Source organism: Crotalus tigris, unplaced genomic scaffold (assembly GCF_016545835.1).
Source record: "Crotalus tigris isolate CLP2741 ecotype Arizona unplaced genomic scaffold, ASM1654583v1 scf7180000017764.6130737, whole genome shotgun sequence".
Taxonomy (NCBI): Eukaryota; Metazoa; Chordata; class Lepidosauria; order Squamata; family Viperidae; genus Crotalus; species Crotalus tigris.
Genome location: NW_024096618.1, coordinates 1,664,862 through 1,683,471, shown reverse-complemented (window position 1 = coordinate 1,683,471; position 18,610 = coordinate 1,664,862). Strand labels below are relative to the sequence as shown.

Genomic DNA, 18,610 nt, shown 5'->3' with positions numbered 1-18,610 from the left:
CCCATGTTGACTTTTGGTAATGGCTTTGTTTGCCTCTAGGTGTTTGCTGATTTGTTGCTTGACTGTTTTTTCCAGAATTTTCCCAGGTATTGAGGTCAGGCTGATAGGTCTGTAATTTCCTGGATCCATTTTTTTCCCTTTTTTGAAGATAGGAACTGCATCAGCTCTTTTCCAGTCCTCTGGTAGTTCCCCAGTGTTCCAGGATCTTTGAAAGATTTAATTCAGTGGTTCTGAGATCACATCTTCCAGTTCCTTCAGAATAAAACACTATTTTTCTCTCCCCCCTCCTCATACTGGTTTACGTTTCTGCTATGTAAGCCATATTCCAAACATTATACATTAACTTTTAGCATGAAATCTGAAAAGCAATAATAATTTATCATAAAGGAGTGCTATTCCTGCAAACCCTACAACTTAGCATGTAGTTCCTCCTTTTCTCCAGCATAGGAGATGGAGAATCCACCAATGGATTTGCTCTGCCTTCCTGCCCATTAGATCAAGTCAGTCAAACTTGCTACGCCCGTCCTGGACTAGGACACACCCAGTCTTGACTTGATCTTCAGCCCAGACAGACGTGGCAAGTTTGGCTCCCAACCTAGGCAGGTAGAGCAAAACCATTGGTGAATTCTCCCTTATTTCCTCAGCCCCAAATAGTTTTCTACAGTCTCCTGAGTAGCACTGGGATCAGCGCTACCCCAGTCTGACTGTCGGAGGTTTGGGCTTCTTCCCCAATCCTCAGGGAGAGCAGAGGCTTCCGCTCTCCTCCTCCTCGCATTTTGCAGCACTGGGATCAGTGCTGCAGTTGGGACCCCCCCCCCTCAGCTTCTGGCCTTTCACAGAGGCCTCGGATAACTACCTTCGCTTCTGGCCTTTCTCAGAGGCCTCAGGTGCCTTTCCCTTGTGGCCGGAGCATTGCGGCCGCCAGTTTGGAAGCCGCATGGCGATTCGCTGCGGCTGAATTGGCCGGATTTGTTGGTGTGTGGTCACCCTCTTAATCGTTTCTTCAGCTCTGCGGCTACTCCGGACTGCCGGGGTTTGTGCAGGCTATTACCTGCTGACTTCCTGATGTCTGTTACAGCCTTCAATTGCTGCAGCCGCCATTTTGGACCACGTGGCTGCCGCCGCCGTCCAAAGGAGACAACAGGTGGGGTGGTGGTGGTATTCCTTTTCTTCAGTCTTCAGTCCTACTCCTTCTCTGCTTCTCTCCCTTAAAATTTGTCCTGCCCTCTTGGCAATCCTACAAGAGTGTTGAAAGGGTAGCGGCTGCCATCTTGGAGGGCTTGCATACCCGGGTACATATCTCTCCCCAGGTATCAGGGCACAGGGTGCACAGAAGCTCCTCCTCCTGGAGCTCCGGGCTGCCATACTATCAGGGGAGCTTATCTTAGTTACTAGACACTGTATGCCTTAGGCAGTGGAGCAGGTCAGCAAGGTCCGCTGCATAACATAGGCCCAAATACAGGCCTCAACCTGGTGCCTCATCTCCCTCCTGCCACCATTCAGCAGGCTGCGTACATGATAGCGGTTTTCACGTGAGTGATTTACCGCCTCCGCAGAGTCCACCTGCCGCGCAAAAGTGCTGACACTCATCAACTTGCTGGCCTTGTCACCACTGCACGTTCTACGAGCAGGCAGGCTGTCATCACTCACGTGATTTTGCCGCGGTCGTAGACACCACCAGACCCCAGGGTCAGTTACCGGTCAGGTGGCCAGGGAAGCAGGGTGAACCTTAGCATTCCCCTGCTCCAGCTGCATTAGTCTAATCCACCAATTGATCTGCTGCCGGAGTTCCCTCTCAGCACTACCTGAGATAACTCACATCAGGATGGAGGAAACCACAGTTCCCCAACCTAAGGAGACCACCCCTCCATCCACTAGCCGAAAAAGGCACAGGTCCTCCAACCAGGAGACACAGGCAGGATCAAGACCAAGGCTAAGACCATCTCTGGAAAGAAGCCTTCGAAATTGGCAGAGAAGCAGGCCAGCAAGAGGCACCAGGCTTTGGAGAAGGAATTTTCCAAAGCACAGAGGCAGGCCTGGGCGGAGGCAGAACAGACAGTGGCCTCGTTCTTTGATCTCCTGCTGGGGCCCTCGACTTCTGCTCAAGGGGTCTGGTCACCGGTGGGGATTCCCACACACCTCTTCTCCTGGGGCGGATCAAGGTCCCACCATCCACCAACCATCAGTGGCCCCGCAGGTCCCACAATCAGATCCGGAGGCCACTTTCACGCCAACAGCTGCTGGGCTCAGGGTAGCTGAGCCCGAAATCATTCCTTTTGATGATCGCCTTCAAGCCTTTATTTCCCAGGCGATTGACCGAGCTCTTGCAGCCAGATCCTACCACATGCCCAGGACCGAGTCAGTGGCATCCTTTCCCCCATCCTACTCTCTCCAATCGGGAGCACCTGAGTACCACGGGCCTCCCTCACATCTCAATCCTCTTACAGCAGGGCATCTTCTGCAGAGTACGACCAACCAGATATACCATGGTCGAAGGAGGAGGACCCCACCCCAGACCCTCCGCCATTTGGAGGTCTCTTTAACCCGGCCCTTTTCTTGCCAGTGCTTCGCAAGGCCAGCACAACTGCCAACATAGTAGGCCCTGACCGGATCCCTCACTTGGACCATTCGCCCAGCTCAGATCCGAACCCGGTGTTCTTTGAGCCCGTTGTGACTCAACACCATGTCCCTTGTCCATCTCTCTTCTTAAACGCGGTTCGGAAGCAATGGGACTCACCTAGCACTTTCCCTCCTTCGGGAGGAACGGACAGGAAACTGTTCAGCGCAACACCAGACTTGGCTGACACACTGGAGGTGCCAATGGTGGATGAACCCTTGGCCCCTCTCTTGTCCTCGTCTACAATGTCGGGGGATATGGCCGAGATTCTGAAGGCTGAGGACAGGAAATGGCAATTGACCTTCCACAGGACTTATCAGGCGGCAACATGGGCGATAAGGGCGGCTACTTGCGCATCCTTCTTTCCTAGGACCTCTCTCCTCTGGCTCTGTCAACTACAGGCCAGGCTCCCTCCGGAGGAGATATGCACACACCAGGACCTGAGCAAACTTGTTGCAGCATTGGAATATGTCTCCGATGCAACACTTCATGCAGCCAGGTTTTCCTCCAGGACCATGGCTTTCAGTGTCACAACACGGCGAATGCTATGGCTCAAACATTGGCAAGCTGATACCAAATCCAAGTGGCATCTGGCTGCAGCTCCTTATCAGGGTGGCCAGCTGTTTGGAGAGGCCCTGGCACCTTATTTGACCGAGAATAAGGATAAGCGGAAGGTGCTGACCCACCTCAGCCAGCGTGCTGACAGGCGTGCCAATCTGTTCATCTGCAGACAGTCCTTTCGGTCTGGAGCAGGCTTAGGCCCCATTCAACCTTCCTGCCCCTTCATGGCCAGACAGGATCGCCCATCTGACAGATCGGGTTTCAGACCCAGACAGCAGTCCCAGGGCAAGCGGCCCTTTCGGAGTGGGGGTCGCATTTTTAGAAGTTCCAAGTGACTCTCAGGCTGCCCCTCCCATAGGTGGCAGACTGGCCCTCTTTGTCCACCAGTGGGAGGCCACCACCACAGACTCCTGGGTTCACCAAACCATCCAGTACGGCCTGTCCCTAGAATATCGTGCATAGCGTTTGTACCCTGGGTCAGACTGCATTCCAGGAATCTCCAGTGGTTCCTGCTCCCTTTCCAAAAGTAAGGCACCAGCTCCTCCAACTTAAAGGTAAGGGTCACTCCCCAGACCTTGCGGTCTCTCAGGTGGTGGTCCTCACCAGCTGTAACCAGAGGGTCCTTCTTCAAGGAACCCATTCGGCTCACGCTTACAACAGATGCCAGTCTGTTTGGTTGGGGAGTGCACCTTTGGTCGCAGTTGGCTCAAGGGCGGTGGTCCCGGTCAGACCTGAGGCACAAATCAATTGGTTGGAGCTCAGAGCCATACACCTGGGTCTCCGCCACTTCCGCAACAGGGTTGCGAGGCAACATGTGCTGGTCCTTACGGACAACGTGGTGGCAAAGGCCCATGTGAACTAGCAGGAGGTACCCGTTCCAGGACCCTCATGGCCGAGGCCCAGCTGTTGGGCTCCTGGGCAGAGACCAACCTCGCCTCCATCAGGGCCGACCACATCTTGAGGGAGACGAATCGACAGGCGGACTTCTTGAGCAAGTTGACAGTGGACCACTCAGAATGGCGCCTGCACCCGGACCTTTTCAGGGAGATATCAGACAGGTTTGGCCTACCGGTCATAGACGTGTTCACCTCTCCAGCGAACTCCCAAGGTTCTTCTCCCGATTCCCATCTCCGGGGTGGAGAGAGCGGACGCTCTTCAAGGTCCATGGCTGGAGGGTCTGCTTTATGCATTTCCTCCTCTCCCTCTGATTCCGGCGGTCATCCGCAAGCTCCTTTAGGAGAGGGCGGAGGTGCTCCTCGTGGCTCCGTATTGGCTACGGAGGCCGTGGTTTGCCGATCTTGTGAACCTCTCCAGGTCTCCTCCATGGAGGATTCCTCCGGGTCGCATTTCTCTCAGCCAGGGGGTCCTGCATCATCCAGACCCCCAGTGACTTCAGTTGATCGCCTGGCACTTGAATGCTGGATCCTGTCTGATGAATCCTGCTCTCCAGGCGTCATCTCCATGATTCAGGCCCCCCGAAGGCCTGCAACCAACCGTATCTATGATTCCACATGGAAGAATTTCTGTCATTGGTGTGAAAGACATCATTTGCCTATCTCAGATTTGACTGTTCCAAGGATCGTGGACTACTTACTGGAGGGTCTTGACAGGGGCTTGGCGCCTAATACCATACGTAGACAGGTGGCGGCACTCTCCATCATACTTACCTGTGACAACTCGATGCCTTTAGGTCAACATCCTTTGATACGCTCCTTTATCAAGGGTGCCACCAACACCAAGCCCCCTGTGGTTCATAGGTATCCCTCTTGGGAGTTGCCGTGGGTCCTACGGGCCCTCACCAGGACGCCCTTTGAGCCTCTCAGAACCTGTGACCTACAGTCCTTGTCCCTCAAGGTCGCCTTCCTGTGGCAATTACATCTGCCAGGTGGATTTCTGAGTTGGCAGCGCTTTCCATCAGGGATGACCTATGCATTTTTCATCGGGACCAGGTGGTCCTTCGCTTGGACCCAAAGTCAACACTTTGTTTCATAGGGCTCAGGAAATCGTCCTTCCAGATTTCTGCCCTAATCTGTCTCATGACCTGGAACGGCAGTGGCATTCTCTGGATGTCCGCAGGGCCCTCTGCTGCTATATCAAGCGGACGGCAGCCTTCCGCAAGTCTGAAGCCCTCTTTCCTTTCATCATTCTTCTATGGGAAGGAGGGTGTCTGCCTCTATGATAGGCAGATGGATCAGGGCTTGCATTGCGGGAATGTACCAGTCGCATTCCCTGCCGGTTCCAAGTTGTGTCACGGTGCACTCAACGCGCAGTGCAGCTAACTCCATGGCATGGGCCACTCAGGTGTCCATCGAGGACGTTTGTAGAGCGGCTACATGGTCTTTGCCTTCACCTTTCGTGAGGCATTAAAAACTGGACAGGTTTGCCTCTGCGGACGCCTTCTTTGGTCGGAGGATCCTCCAACAGGTAGTATCTAGGGACGAGACACCAGACCTGACTGCTTCCCTCCCACAGGGAGAGTGAGACTTTGGTATGTCCCATTGGTGGATTCTCCATCTCCTGTGCTGGAGAAGGGGCGTTGTCTTACCTGAACGCCTTTTCTCAGCACGGAGATGGAGAATCCATTCCCACCCATTTGGGTCTGCCAGGTCCAGTGTTAGGGTTCTGGGAGCCAACACGTCAGACTGTAGTCAGTGGCTTTCGCCCTCGTTAAGACTGGGTGTGTCCTAGTACAGGACGGGCGTGGTAAGTTTGACTGACTTGATCTAATGGGCAGGAAGACAGAGCAAACCCATTGGTGGATTCTCCATCTCCATGCTGAGAAAAGGCGTTCAGGTAAGACAATGCCCCTTCTCTTCACAGCATTGGGATGGAAGATAAAATGCTGCAGTTCGCTTTTCTTAGTCCTTTTGAGGGACCAATTGTCTTGTGTGCTCTTGCTTCCAGTCCTATTGATTAAACAAACCATGTAGGAGGAACCCAAAGACAGGCCTTCTATGTTACTACATTTTCTCATTGGAATATTATCTTCCAGGGATTTATAGGACCACCATCTTACCTACCTTCCACCATTCTTTAAAAATTTGGCTTTTTCTCCGGCCTTGAGTTACAATAGGGATCACTTTAAGCTGGATGAGTATATGGAAGGATGGCTCTATTCTTTCAGACAGTTGTTGTTTTATATATAGTTGTAGTTTTATGTAATGTTGTTCTTCTAACTTGGTAAAGTCTCGCAGAATAATTTTGGAGTTGGATGACCTGAAAATGTAACATAGTTGAGTTTCCATATTCATCATACATTCTGTTTTTGCTGTGGCAATTATGACATTTATCATACTAAAATTCTGGCTGCCACTCACAGCATTCACCCTGAGTGATGGTGAGGCACATGCATCTTCTATACATAATAAATAGGATGGCTTGTGATCTTTGTGTTATATGTGTCTGTGTTAGATACTCTTAACTTGACCTTAAGTGTATGTATAACTGTTTAAGCATGTGTAGAAAACATGTAGGGCTATATGATGCAGAGGACAGATTTTCACAGAATTTCAGAAGTTTTGCAGGGAATGTTGATATATAACCCCTGCAAATACAGAGTTCAAACTATAAATGAATACATTTTGACTTCCATATATTCTTAAAAAAGTAAGTTCCTTTCAGTCTATGTGTGCACCATTTCCATATAGATTGCAAGTACTTTTGAAATCTCCTTTAATAAATCTATTAAATTAGAATGTAATAAGGGGAAACATTCCTGTTCTCCTTAGTAGCTTCATCTGTGCAAGCATGGCATAAGTAACTACAGCAGCCTTTCCAACAGAATAGTTTTAGCACTTCTGGGGCAAAAATTATTGGGATATAATTAATGAAGTATGGAGATTAGAATTCTAATAGTATTTCATGTGTTAGCTTGACATTAGTAATGTTAATATGTGATCTGTGGAATGCTATTATTTGGGCTAGTAGAAGATGATGAATTGTTAAATTAAATATCCAAAATGATACTTGAAATTATAAAAATTTTGGAGCAGATCTCATTTCTGATATCTAAATAAACTAGTGATAAAATATTGTACTTCTCTTCTTAATCTTGCTTGAATTAAGATTTCCAGATTGATCGATTTTTATTTTTACTCAATTTACATGGCCGTCCATCTGCTTTTCTCTGTATATGAAGTTTTAAGCATATCTTTTCACAACTTCCAGCGAATATGTGCAAGCAATTGCTGGGGGAACAAGGAAAGAGGCATTTTATAAGAATGCTTTTGTTTGGGTTGTTTTTGTTTTGTTCTTGTTTAACCATTGGAAAAGAATCCTTATTCAGTTTATGTTGAAGAAATGAGAGGTAAGAAGTTAACATGGGAGTTTTCTTTTACTCTTTGAATCTCCTATTTATTCATTCATCCATTCAATTTCTATAGCCACCCATCTAAGTCAATGATTCTGGGTAGCTTACAATTCAAAAAATGTATTACAGTTTAAAATACTAAAAACATTTTGAAACAATAAAAATACTAAAAACATCCAAATTAAAGTATACAGTGAGGGGAAAAAATATTTGATCTCCTGCTGATTTTGTATGTTTGCCCACTGACAAATAAATGATCAGTCTATAATTTTAATGGTAGGTTTATTTTAACAGTGAGAGACAGAATAACCACAAAAAAATCCAGAAAAACACATTTCAAAAAAGATATAAATTGATTTGCATTTTATGAGTAAAATAAGTATTTGATCTCCTATTAGTCAGCAAGATTTCTAGCTCCCAGGTGTCTTTTATACAGGTAAAGTAAAGAGAGTGCTCCTTATCTCAGCTTTTTACCTGTATAAGACACCTGTCCACAGAAGCAGTCAATTAATCAGATTCCAAACTCTCCACCATGGCCAAGACCAAAGAGCTGTCCAAGGATGTCAGGGAGAAGATTGTAGACCTACACAAGGCTGGAAGGGGCTACAAGACTATCGGCAAGCAGCTTGGTGAGAAGGTGACAACAGTTGGTGTGATTATTGGAAGAAATGGAATGGAAGAAACACAAAATAGTTGTCAATCTCCCTCAGTCTGGGGCTCCATGCAAGATCTCACTTCATGAAGTTTCAGTGATCATGAGAACAGTGAGGAATCAGCCCAGAACTACACAGGAAGATTTTGTCAATGATCTCAAGGCAGCTGGGACCATAATCACCAAGAAAACAATTGGTAACACACTACAGTGTGAAGGACTGAAATCCTGCAGCACCCGCAAAGTCCCCCTACTTAAGAAAGCACATGTACAGGCCCATCTGAACGTTGCCAGTGAACACCTGAATGATTCAGAGGAGAACTGGGTGAAAGTGTTGTGGTCAGATGAGACCAAAATCAAGCTCTCTGGCATCAACTCAACTCGCCGTGTTTGGAGGAGGAGGAATGTTGTCTGTGACCCCAAGAACACCATCCCCACCATCAAACATGGAGGTGGAAACATTATGCTTTGGGGGTGTTTTTCTGCTAAGGGGATAGAACAACTTCACCACATCAAAGGGACGATGGACGGGGCCATGTACCGTCAAATCATGAGTGAGAATCTCCTTCCCTCAGCCAGGGCATTGAAAACGGGTCGTGGGTATTCCAGCATGGCAGTGACCCAAAACACATGGCAAGGCAACAAAAGGGTGGCTCAAGAAGAAGCACATTAAGGTCCTGGAGTGGCCTAGCCAGTCTCCAGACCTTAATCCCACAGAAAATCTGTGGAGGGCGCTGAAGGTTCGAGTTGTCAAATGTCAGCCTTGAAACCTTAATGACTTGGAGAGGATCTGCAAAGAGGAGTGGGACAAAATCCTCCTGATATGTGTGCAAACCTGGTGGCCAACTATAAGAAACATCTGATCTCTGTGATTGCTACCAATTACTAAGTCATTTTTGGGAAGGGGTCAAATACTTATTTCACTCATTAAAATGCAAATCAATTTATAACTTTTTTGAAATGCGTTTTTCTGGATTTTTTGTTGTTCTTTTGTCTCTCACTGTTAAAATAAACCTACCATTAAAATTATAGACTGATCATTTCTTTGTCAGTGGGCAAACGTACAAAATCAGCAGGAGATCAAATAATTTTTTCCTTCACTGTACGTAGCAGCAAGGTACTTGGCCAGTAAGCAATACAGTCAGGAAAAACAGGGCCCATAACACATTCAGCACCCCAAGCATGGTAACATAGGTTTTTAGGGGCTTAGGAAAGCCTAGTAAAGTTGGAGTCATTCAAATCTCCGAAATGAGGCTGTTCCATAGAGCAAGGCTTTTCAACCAGTGGTATGGGTACCACCTGTGTACATTGGCACCTGGCAGGTGGTACGCGACCATCCTAGAAAAGTAGCGGGGGGGGGGGAATGAGCTGAACCAGTGGAAGCATCGCACAAGCCTGAGTGAGAGATGGCTGGAGCTGCAGGGCTGTCAGGGCTCAGCAGAAGCACCAGGATCAGTGCCAGGCTCCAGCTGGAGCTCGGCGCTGATCCTGGCACTTCTGCTGAGCCCAGAAGAAACGCCGATCAGTTGGAATGTTGCAGCATCTCCAGAGTCTTGTGATTTACATTCAGATGCTTGGCAACTGATTCATATTTATGACGGTCACAGTGACCCAGGGTCATGTGAAGTGACCAAAACCTGCTGCAACCACCCAGCAGACGGGGGGAATAAAAACCAAACACCCCCCACCCCACCCCCGCTGCCAATCCTCAACAGAAATGCTCACAACAGTGAAAACCTCGGACAGGAGGAAGAGCACCGCTGGGCTGGCAGGCAGGCATCTTGCTCGGCTGTGGCTTGGGGGACACTTTTTTCAGTGCCATTGTAACTTCGAACAGTCACTAAGCAAACTGTTGTAAGTCGAGGACTACCTGTACTTCATCACTTTTTTCTTTTGGGGGGGTCATTTTTTGACACCTTGCTAGGCGACTGATGGTACTTGGTTATTGCCATATCCTAAAAGTGGTACAGTGGGTGAAAAGATTGAAAAGCTCTGCCATAGAGCAGGGGCCACTGTGGAAAAAGCTCATCTTCTGATCTCTGCTACTTGACACTCTATGACTAATGGGATCTGCAGCATGCCCATTCTGTTAATTCTAATTGTACAAGTAGAGAATCTTAGAAAAAAGAGATTTTTCCGGTACACCAATCTCAAGCCATCTAGATATTTAAAGGTAACCACCAGCACCTTGACTTGCACCCGGAAGCACATTGGCAACCAGTGCACAGAGGTGGAGTTACATGTGCCTTGTATCTGGCACATTTACCGCACACACAGCCGTATTCTGCATTAGTTGAAGTTTTCATGGTCTTCAGGGCAGCCCCATGTAGAGCATGTTAACAGTTGTCTAACTTAGAGGTTACAAGGATGTGAGTTGCTGTGTGCAGGACCTCTTGGCATACCAAAGGTATGCAAAGGCCCTCCTAGCCACATCTGCCACCTGCTCTTTGAACAGGAGCCATGAGTCCAGGCCATATTGTAGTTAAAAGCCATATTTGAAACTGAAATGAATAGTTCATTTGTCTTGTGTTTGGATAATTTTTCCTTCTGTTGTAATAAAAAATTATAATTTTGACAGAATTTTAGGTCACACAAGTCTTTGGGACTCTTACGGTGCCCCAGGTTATATATATCTGTTATAGTGGATAATGTGGCTAAGAATTTTCATATGTCTCTTTGTCCAGCTCAATTATACACTTAAAATATTTATATCTTACCTATTTTTCCACAACAGTTCTGGATAATACATAGCAGGTATGTTTAATAAATAAGCCAGCTCTTCATTAGTATATCAGTAAAGTTATATTTCATTATCTGTGCCAATAGAATCCTAAGTTTGCTAATAACAATTTTTTTCCAAAAATAGGGAAGTAATTAAGTAGGCAAAATCATTTCATTTTTCCCTCCTATCTTTTCATTCCAGCTCTCTTTTGGGGTTTCTCTAACCAGCCTTTTTTTTTTTTTTTTTTTTCTTGAACAGACTTCACTGCGGAGTACATTCAGCGTGGTGGCTTAAGAGATCCTTTGATCTTCAAGAATTGCGATGGTCTTGGAATAAAGTGAGTGGTGGAACAATAACAATTTGATATTAAACAAAGTCACTATTTTCCCTGATGAGATAATGTGTTACTGGGCCAGAATGCTTTGTTTGTGCTTTCCCAAGTTTCTGAGAATTGCAGATGGGACTAGCATAGGAAAAGACTCAACTGACTATTCTAAAGCTTATTTTAATGCACATAATATTGAAGTTAAAGATAATCACATGCATTCAAATTAGATGCCATATTTAGTGTAAGATCTATTGAGATTTTAAGGTTTCTGATCATAATTTGTGAGTCCACTTTTAGTTACTGTAGAAATAAAATGTTTTGGGGGATCAGGCCAGATTTTTGCTGCCTGCTTCATTATGACTGGCCAGTTCTATCAGAAATAGTAAATCTATGTAGAAACTATTGCCTCATTTCAGTGAGGAATGATATATACCAGTTTGAAAGGGTACAATCCTGTCCTTAAAATGCCTTCCCTCCATCTGAAGAGGTTGACAAATGTCATCCAGTCATGAATTTTGGAACAATGTGATAGATAACATAAATAATGCAACTATATGTGTTAACTTGGAGGAAGCCAGTTATCTCTAGACCAATGTTATGCAAACTGGAATCTGGACTTAGCACTGAATCCCAGCATTCTTAGGTTGATAGTCTTAAAGCCTCATTGTTTTCTTGACTGTATTTGCCATTCAGCCAGCTGATGAGAAACAAATTGTAAACAAATAGCCTAAAGAAACTTCAAAAGTTTGGCATTTCTATAAGAGATTTGCAAGAAAAAACATTATCAGGAACAGTGAGAACTTTGGGTATTTAGTAAAAAGAATAGAAGGCTGTAAGATAGGGGTGTCAAACTGCTGGCCCGCAGGCCGGACACGTCATGAGGAAACCGTGCCCACCCCATTGCCAGCAATGGAGAAAAAGCTCCGATACGTCATGCAATCCCACATGACGTCGCAAGTTTGACATGTCTGCTATAAGAGGACACAATTGCTGTCTTTAAGTGTCTAAAGAGTTGTCAGGACAGGATTGGTCCAGAGGATAGGATATCCTAATGATAAGAATTGTTCAACAGTGAAGAAGACTGCCAGTGAAGAAGTTGATTCCAGTAAAGGGTTTGAACTAGATTGACAAGGACCCTTCCAAGTCTTACATCCTGTGATTTTCATTTTTTTAATAATAGACTATCTTTCTTGCTAAAATAAACAATCCTCCCATAAAAGCAGGTACTTTCAATAATAATTCATTGTTTTGATCCCATCAAAACCCGTTTTGTTAATCACTGAGGCAGTTATTTTTTTTTTCTTAATTGGGCAGGCATGTTTGAGGATCCGTGCTGTTGATCCAGTTGCATTGGTTCAAATAGAACCCTCTACTTCAGGGGTGTCAAACTGCCGGCCCGCGGGCTGGACGCGTCATCCGGAAGCCGCGCCCACCCCATTGCCGGCAATGGCAAAACAGTTCCGATACGTCTCGCAACGTCACATGACGTCGCAAGTTTGACATGTCTGCTCTACTTGGTGTTAGTTAATTTAGTACTACATTGTGTATCTGTTGCTTTTTCTACACATTTTTCAAGGATAATTTCCCCATTGAGTGCATTGCAGTAGTTAAGAGAAAATGTAAGCAATGCATGAATAACTACTGCCATATGTGATTGTGGCTAAGGAAGAATTGTTGCTAATGCATTAACTGTAGTTGTCAAATGGCTCTTAGCTGTAGTTCACATCTGTTATTATTAAGGATCAAACAGCAGACTATGGATCTGTTTTTAAAGGGAGTGCAGCTTCTTCCAAACCAAGACTGAACTTCAATTCCTCGAATGCAGTTTTGTATCCGTCAACAGGATTCCCATTTTGCCTGGATTGAATATCAACTTTCTCCTTTATTCAGCCCATTCAGCTTAGATAACGTTTGAGGATACATACTGCTTTCTTGAAATTGAACTATTAGAAGCAATTGTTCTGAGCATCTTCATATAAATAATAAAGGCAGGATAGAAATAAAGTAAGTTACAGTAGACATTAACTGGATCTTGCTAGAAGAAATTATTAGGAACCAGCAGATGGCAGAGTTTGACCATTTTATCCAGTTGTTCGCTCTGCTAAAGTTTTATTCAGGGCACTGATGTAAAACTGACTAGAGAGTGATGTCCCTGGCAACCAAGATAAATAGACTTTGCTCACTTTCAGATCATTAGCTCCACCCACGCAGAATACGAAATCCAGCATATAGCATTCAACATGGGGCCAGGTTTGGAAAGGTTTTTTTTTATTATCCTGGAAGACACAAAATTGTGAGCAGCTTCTAACTTGGCTGCCTCAGTAATTCATTGAAATCCTCAGGACAAGAATTTTAAGAAATGACTTGACTACCTTAATAGGAAGTTTTTAAGATAGTGGGATGTAAAGTATACTGATACCATCTCTATATTAGCCTGGCCACCCATTGGCTGTCAAAGGGAATATCTAGATAATTAGCAAGAGTTCCTATAAATCACAACCATCCCACATCTAATCCTAACCTAGTAATATTATTGAACAGCGTAGAACAGAGGTCCCCAATCTTTTGGGCACCAGGGACCGGTTGCATGGAGAGAGGTTTTTCCAATGCTTTCTCAATCCATTTTTTTCTCTTTCAGTTACTCAGTTACATAATCAATTTACAATTTTTTCCACATTCATGCACTTGCCTTACAATGAGATTTTCTTCCCTAGTAGACAAGGAAGAAAAGGCTTCACTTTCTTATAATACAGTTAGGAGACCAAAGCTAAGTAGTAGAGGTAAAATTCAGTGTCAACAGGTAGATTAGATACATGCTGAATCTGTCTATGAGGTGTATATTGGGTAAAGACTGCATATGCGTTTTAACAGGATGTGCATTCAGGTCCTGAATATTTGAATTGCACTTCCTAACACAAACAAAAAGCCAACTATGAATCTTGTCTAAATGTTAAAGAATTTTCAATACTTCACTTGATATGAAGAGCATCTCATTTCACATTCCTATGTGTCGTAAAGCAGAAGTTTCATGTTGTCAGTGCTCAATCAATAAATAAGACAACGTGGAATTTTACAAGCCTTGATAGTATAAATATTACAGAATTGTTCAAAATTCATCCACTACCTCTTTGCAGCAAGAGCTGCTTCAGCCAAGAATGCAACCACTTATCCACAGTTCAAGTGCTTCTTTACTGAAAAAGTTTATTCAGAGAAATAAAATAGTAAATTTTCAAAGAAAAGTAAGAAATTGGGCTTAGTTATATCTCTGGTTTTTCATGATGGATAGTTTTGAAGCAGACTTGTAAGAGAGATAGATAAAAGACTCACATCATTAAACTGTGCACAGGGAATACTGACAGCGTGACTGCTACACATTTTTTTCTGTTTCAGGATGCCAGAGCCAGACTTTAGTGTGGGTGATGTACGACTCTACGTAGGTAATTATGCATTTTTCTTCTAAATTAAACAGGCGGGTCAAGATAAAAGCTGGTATGTAATTTATGTGTAGAATTTAATTTTGGCAGAACTTTTAAATTGTGAATCCCTGGCCTTGAAAGAAAAAAAATTGAAAAATGTTTGTTTTAAATTAAGCACCTCTAAATCAGAAAGCCTTGGATAATTATTCTGTATCTTGTCCTTTATAGCCCTTTATCTCCCCTCACCCCTTTTTAAAAACCATGTTTTATGTGTCTTCCTGCCTCTCTTGGGCTAGACTATATTACCGGAAATTAATTAATTATCTATTTATCTTATCAACCGGTAGGGAGTCGTAGGATGGTGGATGTCATGGATGTAAACACACAAAGGGATATTGAGATGACCATGGCTCAGTGGGCACGCTACTATGAAACACCAGAGGAAGAGCGAGAGAAGCTATACAATGTTATCAGCTTAGAGTTCAGCCATACCCGGCTTGAGAATCTGGTGCAAAGGCCAACTACGGTTAGTTTGGTGTTTTTCTTTCCATTGACAGTACTTTTTCTTATTTTGAAGGTCATTTAAACAAATGAGGGAATCCATAGTATTAATTTGGGTCATGGTTTAAGCCATATGGATTCAGGTAATATCTGAATAACTTATTGAGCTGCTAAATGCATTTTTAATTGTGTACTTAAAATATAAGGGGGGGGTCTTCTACAGCAATAGAAAGAGGGAAATGCTGATGGGAACTATCAAGGTTGCCATTGTAAGGGAAGGGAGGGGGATAATGTGCTTTTCTCTCTCTGTGATCATAATGTCCCAGCCTTGATCCTGAATATCAGATTGCTGGAAATCTTGGACTCAAGAATGGAGGGTTACCCTTAGGTGAGGGTTCTTTATTTTCTAAGGTCTGGACACACCACAGCATAGCAGATCTGTACACAGTGCTTTATTGCAGCACACACCTTTCCCAACAATAGGCAATTGCTCCCCACTCTGAAAGATTTTGTAAGGTTATATTTCCATCTAGCATATTTCCATGTAAGTATGTATTTAATACAATACTTAATAAAAGTTCCAAAGTCTTTAAAGTGCCATACAACCTTTGCCTTCTTCCAAAAGTTCTTACATTAATGGGGATGAAATGCTGCCTCAGTATGGTTGCTGTTTTTCTGGTTGCTGTCAAGCTCCCAGGAAAGCTCCAGGATCCAGGTAGGAATCCTGCCATGATAGATGGCTCACCTTAGCTTGTGGTCCTGGCAATTGACTGATAATCCTCTTGTCTGCCTGGAATAGCTGCCAATCTCCAGCTTCCCTATCAGTTTCCGCTTCCATATTCTGTTTTCCTTTTGGGGGGGAGGGGGCCATTTCCATTTTTTTATTAGTTTATAATATAAAATACAAACATACAAAAGCAAATAGTATGAAAAATGGGGAGGAAAAAGGGAAAAGAAGAATATAAAAAAGGAGGGGGGAAGTCATTGACTTCTAACTCCCTTTGGTGCAGTAGAATAAGATAATAACATCAAACCTCAACTTTTTACTTTTACATAATACTGTAAACTAGAAGGCCGTGAATTAAGATTTGGATGGCATGCTTATTTATGGTATGACAAGGTTAAAGTAAATATTGATTTCAACAGCCATTTTCTTAGAAGTGCCATTCTAAGATTTTGGAATAAATATAACACAAGCTTTTTTGCGAAGATGTCTGTTTGGGTATCCTTCCCCAGGAAGACTTTTTTTAGAAAAGAAATGTTAACGAAGCCGGACTAGTGGACTTATGGTAAAATAATATCTTTTAATTTTGATGATCCTACCCTCAAGTCTAAGGAAGAGCTAGAATCATAAGGACATGTATGTCACTGGTTTACATATTTACTACTGAAAGAAAGATTTAAATTAGACAAAAAGAGTTATGGGTTTGACTTTGTTAAAAATGAATTGGAAATTTTACTGTGTGGTAGTGATGAACATATTATTACTAAGATCTATAAAACATTATTGAATTTGAATTTGTAAAAGTGAATATGTAAAGCATTGTAAGATTCAGTGGGCAAGGAACTTTGGATATAATGTAATGCTTAAACAATGGGAGAATATGTGGATGAAAGGTTTAAAATTTACACTAAATTATAATTTAAAAGAAAATTTCTATAAGATGATGTACCGTTGATATTTAATACCAGAGAAGTTATCAAGAATGTATAAAGGTATTTCAAATGAATGTTGGAAATGTAAATGTAAAGAAGGGACTTTTTATCATTTGTGGTGAATATGTGTGTAGCAAAGAAATATTGGAGTAAGATTCATATTCTAATATAGAAAATTCTTAAAGTTGATATTAAGATAAAAACCAGAAACTTTTAATGGAAAAAGACTTGGGAAAAAAATTTGGAACTTTGATGTTATTTATGTTGACGGCAGCAAGTCTACTTTATGCACAAAAATGGAAGGACACTTCGATCCCCACAGTGGACGAATGGCTGCAAAAGTTGATGGAGTTAGCAGAGATGGCTAAAAAAAAAATTTTAATTTTTTTTTTACAAATTTTATTTATAATACAGTTAAAAATAAATAAATAAATTTAACGTAACATTCCAGTATATACATTCTTATCAGATTATTCCATTTTTTACAATCAATTCTTCATCTCTACATATACATCTAAGTTTTATATACAATACTTATTCTAAAATAACATATATTTCTATCTTAACATTCATCTTTAATCCCAACCGTCCTCTTCAAATTCCTCCAGCGGTAAAATTTATCCCAGGTTTCATAATAAACTGATCCACATTTGTCTTTTAATATCATTGTGAGCCTGTCCATTTCTGCACATGCTAATATTTTATGTATTAACTCTTCCTCTGTGGGCATTTCCTTGCTCTTCCATTTTTGCGCTAAAGCAAGCCTAGCTGCAGTCAGGATGTGTAGCAGCAGGTAGATTGTTCCCTTATCGTATTTTTCTGTCATTATTCCCAACAAGAAGAGTTCAGGTTTTAACTCTAAGTCCAGTGTTGTTATATCCTTCAACCAGTTTCATGTCCTGTTCCAATACTCACGAGTCTTTGGGCATTCCCACCACATACGGTAATATGAACCTATTGCTGTTTTACATTTCCAGCATAGGGGTGAGATGTTTGAACCCATTTTGGCTGCAGAGATGGCTAAATTGACTGCTTTGATAAAAGAAAAAAAAAAAGTACTTTTATTTCTACTTGGAAACCGCTTCTGGACTTGAGATGGAAAAAAAATGAAACTTTAATTCTGGGTTTTACCAATTAGATAGATTTGTTCTTATCCCTTGTTTTCCTGCACGCCGCTTCCCTTTGTTGTAGCCTTTTCTTTTGTAAGCCAAGAGTCTGGGGGGGGGGGCTATGGCTGCCTCTGGACATTAGGACATCCTTGAAAACAACAGGGTGTGGCTCAGTTATTATAGGCAGTTGGAATACTGCTGGCATAGATGTTTTGGAGTAAAGTTGTGAGTGAATAAGTGCAAGATAGAAGTAGAATGGGAAGCATTTCTGCCTGGCTGCATTTGCTTTGGGTACAGTCTCAATTTAAGTTTGAGTTTGGGGAACAAGAGTGTGAAGATGAGCCTTTCACATGGTTGCACAATCCTATCGGCTTCTCTTTTTCCTTGAGGTTAGCATGGCCTTCTCCTTTCTGTCATTTAAAAAATTAGTTAAGGGCTTCTATTAAAATTGGCTTTTGACAAATACAGCGGTAAAAATGGTGGTTCCCCTGTATGATCTCTTAGCAATTGTTCTTCATATCGGTATATTTTATTTTGACTGCATTTTGTCAGGATTTTGAATGTGCTTTATGTCTTAACATTTGTTGATTTTATAGGGTAGGTGATAATATGATATATGGAATCTTTGATGCTTGCTGAGCTTGGTTGTTTGCTTGCAGATGTTTTATTATCGGACTAGGTAACATCATCAGTGCTGGCGAATGTTGCATTTGCTCCTTGTTTATACATAGTAGATTTA

The 18,610-nt window shown here is 43.1% G+C and overlaps 1 protein-coding gene across 3 annotated transcripts in view; it reads left to right on the top strand.

The window, feature by feature from the left end:
- KDM2A (lysine demethylase 2A) overlaps positions 1 to 18,610 on the top strand; it is an 86,563-nt gene that overhangs the window by 37,802 nt on the left and 30,151 nt on the right. For all 3 annotated transcript variants that reach the window (XM_039341057.1, XM_039341059.1, XM_039341058.1), the window contains exons 5-7: positions 11,120 to 11,198; positions 14,580 to 14,626; positions 14,953 to 15,131. In XM_039341057.1, the coding sequence (XP_039196991.1) occupies positions 11,120 to 11,198; positions 14,580 to 14,626; positions 14,953 to 15,131 (305 nt within the window). The remainder of the gene's footprint in view (positions 1 to 11,119; positions 11,199 to 14,579; positions 14,627 to 14,952; positions 15,132 to 18,610) is intronic.